This window comes from Staurois parvus, unplaced genomic scaffold (assembly GCF_062004578.1).
Source record: "Staurois parvus isolate SC_StPar_1 unplaced genomic scaffold, SC_StPar_1.0 ptg000390l, whole genome shotgun sequence".
Taxonomy (NCBI): Eukaryota; Metazoa; Chordata; class Amphibia; order Anura; family Ranidae; genus Staurois; species Staurois parvus.
The window spans coordinates 8,650,840-8,663,477 of record NW_028318186.1 but is presented as its reverse complement, the minus strand read 5'-3'; the positions used below and the strand labels follow the sequence as shown (position 1 = coordinate 8,663,477).

Genomic DNA, 12,638 nt, shown 5'->3' with positions numbered 1-12,638 from the left:
AGGGGTTAAAGGGTTAGGATGAGACTAAGTGTTAGGCTTATGTTAATGGTTGTGGTTTGAAGGGATGACTTGAGGTCAATGCTAACGATTAGGGATTAAAGGGTAAGGTTGAGGCTAATGTTATCAATTAGGAGTGACAAAGTTAGGCTGATGTTGAGCATTAGGGGTTACAGTGTTAAGTTTAGTGTTAAGCTGATGTTGAGGGTTAGGAGTGAAAGGATTCGGTTATTGTCAGGATTAGGTCATTTACGTGACGTTTTCAAGTGTGCTACATTCACTTTCAATTGTTTTTCAAAGTATCAAATGCAGTGAAAGTTTTCACTGAGTAAGGGCAGTTTTGATACCAACATTCATGCAACAATACATTTACTGCAAATATTTTCATATAATAAACAACAGCATTATGTTTCAAAAGCAGTGTTGTGGTATTGCTAAACGTTTGATGTGTATGAGAGACTCCTTCATATGTAAATCCATCAGGAAGTTACTGTAAAATGTCATCTGCACAATGGGATTTAATAATCTGCACATGTTTATCCCATTCCACATAGCAGTATGGACTCAAGGTCCACCACGCATAGATTATTAGAGGACTGGCCTTCAGGCAGAGGGAGTAATGTCAACTAATTCAGGACAGGGATGGGCCACTGGGACACAATCAGGGTTTTACACATTAAGTAAGCACAGAGGTCTGAAAAAAGGTATGTATTGTTTTTAATCCAAATGACTTACACACAGCTACATACACAGCTGAAATACATATAATGGTTCTTTTTTTACTGTCACAGATTTGTAATTCTGTTCAGTCAGTCTTGTGATCTACAGTTGCAAGAAAAAGTATGTGAACCCCTTGGGATTACGTGGAGTTTTGCATGAATTGGGCATAAAATGTGCTCTGAACGTCATCTAAGTCACAACAATAGAAGAACACAGTCTGCTGAACATAATACTACACAAACATTAGATGTTGCCATGGTTTAATTGCACATAACATGTAAACATTCACAGTGCAGGGAGGAAAAAGTATGTGAACCTTTGGACCTAATAACTGGTTGACCCTCCTTTGGCAGCAATAACCTCAACCAAACGTTTCCTGTAGTTGCAGATCAGACCTGCACAACGATCTGGAGTAATTTTAGACCACTCCTCTTCACAAAACTGTTTCAGTGTAGCAATATTCTTGAGATGTCTGGTGTGAATCGCTCTCTTAAGGTCATGCCACAGCATTTCAATCGGGTTGAGGTCAGGACTCTGACTGGGCCACTCCAGAAGGCGTATTCTGTGCTGTTGCAGCCATTGTTTTGTTGAATTACTTGTATGCTTTGGGTCATTGTCCTGTTGCATCACCCATCCTCTGCGGAGCTTCAGTTGGCGGACAGATGGTCGTACGTTTTCCTACAAAATGTCTTGATAAACTCTGGAATTCATTTTCCCATCAATGACAACAATCCGTCCAGGCACTGAGGCAGCAAAGCAGCCCCAAACCATGATGCTCCCTCCGCCATGTTTTACAGTGGGGATGAGGTTTTGATGTTGGTGTGCTGTGCCTTTTTTTCTCCACACATAGTGTTGTGTGTTCTTCCCAAACAACTCAATCTTGGTTTCATCTGTCCACAGTATATTTTGCCAGTAGTGCTGTGGAACATCCAGGTGCTCTTTTGCAAACTTCAAACGTGCTGCAATATTCTTGTTGGACAGCAATGGCTTCCTCCGTGGTGTCCTCCCATGTACTCCATTCTTGTTTAATGTTTTCCTTATTGTAGATGTGTCAACAAAAATGTTAGCATGTGCCAGAGATTTCTGTAGGTCCTTAGCTGACACTCTGGGATTCTTCTTTACCTCATGCAGCATTCTGCGCTGTGCTCTTGCAGCCATTTTTACAGGACGACCACGCCTAGGGAGAGTAGCAACAGTGCTAAACTTTCTCCATTTGTAGACAGTCTGTCTTACTGTGGACACATGAACATCAAGGCTTTTGGAGATACTTTTGTAACCCTTTCCAGCTTCATGCAAGTCAACAATTCTTGATCGTAGGTCTTCTGAGAGCTCTTTTCTGCGAGTCATGGTTCACATCAGACAGTGCTTCTTGAAACCAGTAAACCCAAAACAGGTATGTGTTTTTTAAGGGCAGGACAGCTGTCAGCAACACATCCAATATCATCACACTGATTGGAGTCAAGGTTGGCTCGCTCCAATTAGCTCTGAGAGAAGTCATTAAGCTAGGGCCTCACATACTTTTTCCTCCCTGCACTGTGAATGTTTACATGTTATGTGCAATTAAACCATGGCAACATCTAATGTTTGTGTAGTATTATGTTCAGCAGACTGTGTTCTTCTATTGTTGTGACTTAGATGACGTTCAGAGCACATTTTATGCCCAATTCATGCAAAACTCCACGTAATCCCAAGGGGTTCACATACTTTTTCTTGCAACTGTAGATAGCCCTGCTAAGAAGAAAAAACAGGCCGGTGACTGAATTTTTCTCTACTGAAACAAAGCAGTACAGCAAGGTCACCCCAAACCCCTAACATGTGACTGGATAGTAAAGGAACAACAGCAGACTAATAGCTCTAATCTCTCCTCCTTTCAGCAATCTCCTTGTCAGCACATGTGCATATAAACTTAGTCTGGTTGGTACAAAGTAATGACCCTCCCCCTCCCAGTCTCAGTTGTGCTGCATAAAATGATTGTATTTGCCTGGAGTTCAGTGTTAAACACTAAACAAAGGGTTACCTATGAACACGTCAATGGGTATTCATATATCAGGTCTTTGCTAGATGTTTGAGGAAGCCAACATGTAAAGCCTGGTACACACAATCAGAAAATTGTACAAAAAATACTGCTTCTAAATCGATCATACAATAATCTGATCGTTAGCACACAGCTTTCATATGAAATTATTCGAAGGGACAAGCATAAAAATTTTTCTCGTACGATACCAGATTGTACGATTTTCGTTTAATCAGCTCAGACGATCATTCATCCGATATTCTCATTGTGTATATGGGGCTTTAGGATTTCTGATGTTGATTAAAGGTTTTGGTGGTGAGATGTCTGTCCTTAAGCAACAAGAAGAGTGGGAATATTATTTGGGAGCAGCAAGTGCAGCCCCAGAATGGGGTTGGGGTGACAGAATGATGGTAGAGTTCCCCAATAATTGTCTTAGAGGGTAACTCAATCCATCTTTTATAAGAAACACACTACTAAGCATTCCCTTTTAAAAGAAAAATGCTATATATCTACTAAAGATGTTAAACTGAACCTTTTGCAGTACAGAGTGTACCATAAGGTATCAGATTGTGCCCCTGTCCCCTTCCTTATAGTGCTGCTATGGCAAAAATTAAATACTGACAGCCTATTGACAGGTTAGCCCAGCTCGGAGTTAGATCACACAGGATAGGAGGAGTAACTGCTTCCGCCATATCTATCTCCAATTTTGACAGGTGCTATGAGGAGGGAAATATAGGAACTGTTACAATGTGATACTTTAAAGGGTCCACTAATCTTACGGGGGGTTCAGTTCAATATTTTAAGTAAGGCTATGGCTGCATTCACAACATTACTTGTAAATTGCCAGGCTCATTGACTTTTGTCTTCATGGACAATAACATGTGATGTAAAGCGTTATACAATATGGGCCATGCTATAAATTGCTAAAGAATTCTGAATGCATTTTAATGCAGTAAAAAACACACCCAATCCTTCAACCCACCACAGCACATAGATGTGAAAAAACGTGTTTTATACTTTGCTGTGATGGCCAAACATGAGTTAAGTAAATTTTTTGTGCTTTGAACCTCATTATGGGCCTGTAGAAATTAAATGGGTAGGTGTAATTGTGTTGATGTGTGTTACATGTGCAGACACATATGTGTGGGCCCTAAAGGTTTTCTTTAACCACTTCCAGACCGGACACTTTTACCCCCTTCCTGACCAGGGCAATTTTCAGCTTTCAGCGCTATCACACTTTGAATGACAATTGCGCGGTCATGCAACACTGTACCCAAATTAATTTTTTACCATTTTTTGAGACAGATAAAGCTTTATTTTGGTGGTATTTATTCACCACTGGGGTTTTTATTTTTTTTGCTATGTAATGAAAAAGTCCAAATATTTTGAACAAAAGTGTTTTTTTTTATAAAATTTTACAAATAAATAATATTTCATCATAAATCTTGGCCAAAATGTATTCCGTTATCTTTTAAGCAAAAAAACTAAAAAAAAAAATTAGTTTATAACCAAAAATTATAATTTTTAAACATTTTTTTTTATTTTTATTTTATTTTTTTATATTATTATTTTTTATTTTTTATTTTTTTTTACATACTGTCACCCTAGCAGTACAGTGTCACCATGGTGACACTGTACTACTTGTGGGGGGTGATGAAGATTTTTTTTTTTTTACTGATTGCTTTTATACCCATATAGGATGTAAAAGCAATCATTTCTCTTTCTCTCTGTGTGCATTCCTGCACTCATTGAGAAATACTGAGTGAGCTGTGATTGGTCACAGCTTGTCACATGGTACAAGGCTGTTGTGAATAGCCTTGTACCATGTGACCTCTGTGATCATTCACAGATTTCACACATAGTAAGCAATGATGTCACAAGTGACATCTTGCTTACTACTTTGCATGTGATCACTGATTGGCCAATCAGTGATCACATGATCGGGACCTCGTACAGAGGTCCCGTCCGACGATCGGTGTTTCACTGTGTCCGGAGGACACAGCGGGCACCGGATCGCGGTGCTGCGCGCTCCCAGGGAGCGCGCACAAGCAGGGTGCGGGGAGGCCATTCATAAACGGCCACCCGACCCTGTACTGCCACCGTCCGGCCGTTTATATACAACGGCCGGTCGGGAAGTGGTTAAAGAACAAATGAACCATAGAATTCTATGCAGGATTGGTCATTTTGTAATCAAACTTCTTACCTCTTCCACTTCTGCCCACAAATCTCAGGTCGTTAAACCTTGCCACTTGATTTTTCATGACGGCAGAAGCGTTCCTGAGTTCCGCAGAGTAGTTTTCATCATTCCCAGCCATCACAGTAACCACAGAACCATCCGGCACCTCTCCCAGGGCAACCACCTGTACAAGCACAATGCAAGGAGTTAATGGGAAACCACTTTAAAGGGGCATTCAAAGTGGACAGTTCATAGTAGGACCAGCAACATCAAATTAGTACACCTTTCAAGTGTCCCTGTGTCGGAGTCCCAAATATTGACTGTGATTTGTCCTTGGAATTTTGCCCCTTGAAATGTTCCTCATGTTGTAGACTGATCACACCTAACCTTTGTTTTTAACAATTTTACTACTGAAGTAGGACTTCCTTCAAGTGAATGTGAAGCTCAATTTTTTTAAAAGTTTAGCAAAAATGTGGAAGGGTAAGAACCCATGCAAGTTTTATATTGCTGAACAAAAAATCTAACCTACACTATCCTTTTAAAGGCAAAAAATAAATTGACAAGGGTTATAACCTCCCCTTACTCTATCCAAAATGAAAAAAAAGTTTTTCCTTTAGTTATACTTTAAAACTTCTATTTGCGGTCTATAACTAGCGTTTTTCCAATCCATTTTTTGAGCTTTAAGCCAGACATAGATGGATTGAATATTGGGTCACTGTGTTCTGCCCTTGGTGCAAGGAAAGGAAATTGCATACTCCATGGGCTGCTTTAGTTTTATATTCCTGTCTTTGTCCCCACTGGGGAGTTCGACTCTCTCTATTGGTCCTGCTGACCACTATATCCAGTACAGAAAGGTATGGGAAATCCAACATTTTTGAATTGCCACCAAAACAGGAGTAAATCTTCCAATAGAGGAATCTCTTTACATGGCAACTGTCTAAGAGGGGATATCCTTGCTTATAACAGATGTCCTCTTACTTTATATTGAGATAAGAAGTCAAGGTACCTATCTCTGATTGGACATAGGCAACAACAAAAAAGAGATGAGAGTGGTCTTTACTATTCCCTACTCTACGAAAAAATAAAAAATAAATCTGGCCTAAGTCAGGGGCAACTCTGTCAATGTCACTAGTGCATAACGGAAACACGCTGCTCTCTTTATGTAACTGGCCTAATTAATAAAGTTCTGTTAAGCTTCTGAAATTGTTGATCCACTACTATCATTAACAGTTATATGTGAACAATTCACCTTATCATGTCACCTTTCATATACGGTGAAAGGATCTCACTTATGAGCTTCAACAGTTGGCCACCTATAGTCTCAGCATATTTTAACAAGACTCTGCTATAGCTAGTTGCCTATTGATGTGGCCAAGTTGTGGGTTATCAACAGGACGGAATGTCACCAATTCTCTCCACAGACCATCTGCAGGATGCCTTATGCAGGCCATACATTGTTTCGAAAATCGGCCGATTTTTCGTCCGAAAGAATAATCGGCCAATTTTCGCACTGTTAGTGGGGCAATGGCATCGGCCGATTTTCGTGGTTCCTCCTCATTTTGTTTATGCTGGAAAATTCGTGAAAAAAGACTGATTTTCAAAATCATTGGTGGCAACATCGGATTACAGAACGAACAATGTTTCTATTTTCGGACGAAAAATCATTTGGAATTAGAACCGTGTATGGCCTGCATTAGTTATTCTCTTCATCATTTAGGCTGGATTCACACCTATGTGTTTGAACGCAAATCTATTTCCACTGAAATGAATGAAAACATGTTAACACATTTTGTAGACACACATGTACGTATTTTGACATACATTTTTCCCACAGGTTGACAAACAATGCAGAGTGAATTGCAACTCATGCGACAACAAAGCTAACATACATTGAATCACACAATCACATGTTAACACATAAGAATCTTTATGTGTCTCATTTGATTTCACCAGGAAGATACATGTGCCTTAAACCAGAGTGAGGTTTGAATGCAGCCTATGATTAATTTGGATGGCAAATCTATCTATCTATCTATCTGTCTGTCTGTCTGTCTGTCTGTCTGTCTGTCTGTCTGTCTGTCTATCTATTTATCTATCTGTCTGTCTATCTATCTATTTATCTATCTGTCTGTCTATCTATCCATACCAAGAATTGTCATGTTTCTCCAAAAGTACTTTTTTATTCACAGATCGATGTTCCATGCAGCTTTATAACTGCTATATAAGCTGAAACAAGAACAGTGAAAGGATAATGCTGATATTTTTATAGTTTGCATATATTTTAACAATACCAAAAACATTCATAATTTATAAAAATGAATTCAGCCTGGCAGAAAATAGCTGAACATTCACATAAAAATGAGCAAACACTATAAAACTGGCATATGTTAAGTAATATATTTTAATAAACTCATTGTTAATGAAAATCCACGCTGTTTGAGAAACGTTAAACACTGCATTAGGCAAGCAAATTGGGCACATTTTGCAAATTATATTTTGTTATTAATTTTATTGTCCGTTAACTCAACGTGACCTCGGCTTGTTAGTAAGAGAGATCCCTGCTGTATTTTAAAAGTATAGGCTTTTATTATTTATTATTATTAAAGCCAAATGTAAATTGGAACAATGAAAGGTACCAGAATGTAGCGGAAAAATGCGATTGCACTGAGCACTGTTTGCATCTAAGTGGCAGTGATCAGGTTTGTCCAGACTGGGGCAAATTAAATCCCTCACTGAGCTAGCAAGAGGTTCCCTTGCACCTCTTACAATATCATCCTTGGACTGACCATTTAATCAGCTAACGGTTGGTCACCTTGCTTTGTGCTATGGAGAACTCTCATGGAGGGTTCTGTAGCAGGTTTTCTCCTGGGTCTAGTGCTGGACCACGGCTATTACTGATAGCTGGTGCTTCAAGTATGAACACCTGCTGGGACCTGGCTGAGCGTCTGAAACTGGGTGTAGCTTTGAAATGGTGCTGGAACAACCAAATGTGATTCCCGTCCCTTTGGACACTGGCAATTGGTATTCTAGTGGCTGAGATGGGACTGAACCTCCTTGGAGTATACCAGGTCATCTTGACATGACATATGCATATTTTATTTGGACTATACCATTTCACCTCACTGTCAACAAATAATGTGCATCACTGCAAAAGACACGTGATAACTGCAATGCAAATATAAAATAAAGGCATCGCATTCTGTATGCCATTCCTTAGCTGAGCCATTGGGGAGGATTGAGGTAAGGCCTGGTCATATACCTTGCCAAGAAACTCTATGGAAAAAAGTCTTACAAGCGTATCATTCATGGTGACCAGAGAGCTGACCCATAGAATTGCTGAGAGTTGGATATGACTGAATGTACAGATACATTCGAATTGAATGTAGTGTTCAACCTCATGCCACTAATATAATATAAAAAATTCGACAAACCGAAATGTATTATGTGCAAATATCTGCACTGCAAACTTTGTACCAAACAAGCCGCATCTAAATCTCCTGATCAGATCTCGGTCTGACTCAAAATGACTAATGAAAGGATTCACACCTACACAGCATGACATGGCTCTCTTCTAATTCAGCTCCCCATCATCTGTAACCTACTTAGAGTGAGAATACCCTACTGAGGTGTGTGGGCACACATCCCTTCTCATAGCCGAGTCTGCTGCCCTGCTTAGAACAAACCACCATTACATAATTCAAGGAGGTGCCCAGAAGTCTCCTCTCCTCTTAGAGTTGCATAATCGCATACCGGTGTCACCGAATGTTTCACACTGGGGCAGCCCGAAATACTAAAATCCATCTCATAAAACCTTTACTGATGATGTATAATCTGACAGAAATGGAAAATGAGCAATCAATACATTGGACATATACATCCAGATCTAGATGTTGCTTACAGCTAATTTCAAGTCTAAAGAAATGCTGAGGATGCAGAATTTAAAGCTGAACTGTAGCCTTCCCTTCTGTCTTGCAGTTGTACAGGCCCCTTTCCTGTACTGAAATGGCTTACTCTGATTTCACTGCACACTGTGAGCTTCTTACAGTTTGCATTAAAAGCTGCAACAAGTCATATAGAGCCTGCCTGTAGTTGGAAGACGGCCAGCATAATCTAGCTCTTTCCACCCCAGCCCTACTGTCCCCGCCTCTTTCATTGATTGGATGTCAATTCTACCGATCTTGGAGGCTCAGCATCACATGTGGGCATTACCTAGGGTGGCCGGCATGCAAATACAGCCTGCCTAGGAGTGTTCATGGCATAATAATGTTCGCATAAGTTCTCCCAACTACCAGCCCATTGCTGACAACAGGGCTGAGGGCTCTTCAGAGGAGTACTGGGGCAGGCCTATGCTCAAATCAAGGATCTGGCAGAAATTTAGGAAGGGACCCCATGCTTTTCTCTCCATCCTTTGGGGGTGGGGTTCCCCTTAAAAGTCCTACCAGGCCTAAAGTGCCTAGTATCTTTTAGGGGGAACCCCACAAACTTTAAAAAAATATATTTTTACTGTGGAGTCCCTCCATCCTAACCTTCCTACCAGACCTAAAGTGTCTGGTCTGGAATGGGGGGGGACCTCACGCTGTTATTTTTTTAAATTAAAATGTCATCAAGTTCTATACATTGTACAGATGTGTAACATTGCAGGTAGTTTCTGGGGACCCCCCAGGCATGATATTTAAAGGATTTTTTCTTTTTTACTTTAAGCGATGAAAAATGACTTCCCCTTTAAAAACGCCTTGTATACATTGAAATGTTCTAATCATGGTGACAGTGCCAAACGAGTGACACCCCCCTATGTTCAGTGTGCAGAAGGTAAGCCGCTTGAAATAGGACCTGGAAGAGTGTGGCGATCACTGTAGTAGTGCCGACTTCTACAGTGATTGTCAGCTTATGCATGATATGCATACTTACATGTGCCAGGTTGGACCAATGTAAGTATACAATAAAGATCATTCATGGAGTTCCGCTTTAAATTTACTTAATGTTGACTGACTCACTACCTCAGCTGGAAGTCTATTCCAAGCATCAACTACTTTTTCAATCAAATAATACTTTTTAAGATAAGTTTTGAGATTATGTTTCATATTGAAAATACTGCCCTCCTGAACCTCGGGGGATCAGGATGGAATTTGGGGTATCAGGAAGGAATTTTTTTCCCAGCAGGAGCAAATTGGATCATGCTTTGCTGGGTTTTTTTGCCTTCCTCTGGATCAACTGTGGGTATAGGATTATAACTTTTTTTTTTCTTTCTCTATGGTTGAACTGGATGGACTTTTGTCTTTTTTCAACCAGACAAACTATGTAACTATGTAACCTTATCAATGGCATAGCCACGAACATGCACTCCATGTACTAATTTTGTCCCTATACTAAGTTGGGTTCCTCTTCATAAGAGGCAGCAAAAGAGAAGCTAAAACAAAGCAATAAAACGCAGTATATTCACCACAAAAAAGTTACCATGTGGAAGTATTAGGGCAGGGGTGTCAAACTGGTGGCCCTCTAGCTGTTGCAAAACTACAAGTCCCATCATGCCTCTGGCTTTGGGAGTCATGCTTGTAACTGTTAATCTTGCAATACCTCATGGGACTTGCAGTTTGGCAACAGCTGGATGGCCGCCAGATTGACATCCGTGCAGTAGGGGATATCCACAAGGTCACTGTCTATGCTTCCTCCGAGTGCCACCACCTTTTCATTCCACCTCTTCCATCTCATTACAGGCTGTCACTCCCTGGCACAACCAAGGCCCACCTATTCCCGTACTACACTTCGCATTCTATATAGGATTCATTATTCCTCCAGTCCCCAGTAACCACTAATAGTGCCGCTCAAGGTGCTGTGCTGGTAAAAAAAGAAATCTGGTTTCTCACAGCAATGTAAGGGTGCAGGTTGTTTTAGGCCTGTTCCAGAAAGCGGTGAACCATGAGTGGAAAAGAGACACTGCCAGGGGCGGACTGACAACTCATGGGGCCCCCGGGCAATAGGGGATCATGGGGCCCCTGTGTCCTTGCCAAAACTTAAAAAAGCTTATGAAAAAGGTACCAGGGGCATCTCATGGGGCCCCCTACTGACCCCGGGCCCTCGGGCAGTGCCCGAGTTTCCAAATGGTCAGTCCACCCCTGGACACTGCACACTACTAGCTCAGCAGGTGGAGGGGAATGTGTACGGCCTCAGCCTTGAATTCCTCCTAAGTCACGCCCCTGATACATTTTACCCCGCACACCGGGGCTGAATCGTAGAGTTTCTCTGAGGACTATGATTAAGCCCCTGGTAGGCAGGGCAAAATGCATCAGGGGTGTGGCTTAGGGGGAGTTCAAAGCCAGTGTGGAACATCTGCAGCATCACACCAAAGCTGCAGCATCACACCAAGGCTGCAGCATAGAAGTCAGTATGTACTTTTGTTTTTTTATGAAACCAAACTTCTCCTTTCATCTTTTGAGGCGCACTGCTTTAAACCACCAGTCAAGATGTTGGGCAATGCTGTCCATTCTAGCTGAGGGGAGGTGCTATGTCCTCTTCTGACCTCAGGTCTATTTTTAGTACATCTGTAAGGAAGGCTCTTCACAAAGGCTACACCTTGCAGACTGTGCCACCTGCTGGCTGCCTGCGTGTCTTCATGTTTCACACGTGTACTTACCATGTAGAAAATGCAATTATTATGTTAGCGGGAGCTACAATATTTACTCATTACAGGCTCTGCTTCTTAGTAACATAGTTAGTCTGGCTGAAAAAAGACAAAAGTCCATCCAGTTCAACCATTAAAAAACAAAAGTTATAATCCTACACCCACAGTTGATCCAGAGGAAGGCAAAAACCCAGCAAAGCATGATCCAATTTGCTCCTGCAGGGGAAAACATTCCTTCCTGATCCCCTGAGAGGCAATCGGATATTCCCTGGATCAACTTTACCTATAAATGTTAGTATCCAGTTATATTCTGTGTATCTAAGAAAGAATCCAGGACTTTTTTGAAGCAATCCACTGAGCTGGCCAGAACCAACTCTTGAGGGAGTCTATTCCACATTTTCACAGCTCTTACTGTGAAGAAACCTTTCTATGTTTGGAGATTAAATTTCTTTTCCTCCAGACGTAAAGAGTGCTCCCTTGTCCTCTGTGATGACCTCAGGGTGAATAGCTCTACATCGAGTTCACTATATAAACCACTGATGTATTTATACATGTTGATCATATCCCCCCTTATGTATTATACATGTTGATCATATCCCCCCTTAATCTCCTCTTCTCAAGAGAGAATAAATTCAGTTCCTCTAATCTTTCCTCATAACTGATCTCCTCCATGCCTCTTATCAGTTTGGTTGCCCTTCTCTATACTTTCTCCAGTTCCCCAATGTTCTTTTTGTGAATTGGTGCCCAAAACTGAACTGCATATTCCAGATGAGGTCTTACTAATGATTTGTACCGGGGGGGTAATATGATATCTCCCTCTCTGGAGTCTATACCTCTTTTAATACAAGGGAGGATTTTGCTCACTTTAGAAACTGCAGCTTGGCATTGCATGCCATTATTAAGCTTGTGATCTACCAGAACCCCCAGATCCTTCTCCACCATTGATTCCCCCAGTTATACCCCCCCTAGTATGTATGATGCATGCATATTCTTAGCCCCCAAGTGCAGAACCTTACATTTATCAACATTAACCCCCCTGGTGGTATTCCCGAGTGTAGCTCGGGGTAAAGTTTCAGTACCAAAAGTGGTAACCCCGAGCTACATTCGGGATT

General features: G+C 41.2%; 1 protein-coding gene across 2 annotated transcripts in view; it reads right to left on the bottom strand.

Moving 5' to 3' along the window:
• Positions 1 to 12,638, bottom strand: part of RUNX2 (RUNX family transcription factor 2) — a 292,530-nt gene that overhangs the window by 94,130 nt on the left and 185,762 nt on the right. For both annotated transcript variants that reach the window (XM_089686062.1, XM_089686063.1), the window contains exon 4: positions 4,935 to 5,091. In XM_089686062.1, the coding sequence (XP_089542188.1) occupies positions 4,935 to 5,091 (157 nt within the window). The remainder of the gene's footprint in view (positions 1 to 4,934; positions 5,092 to 12,638) is intronic.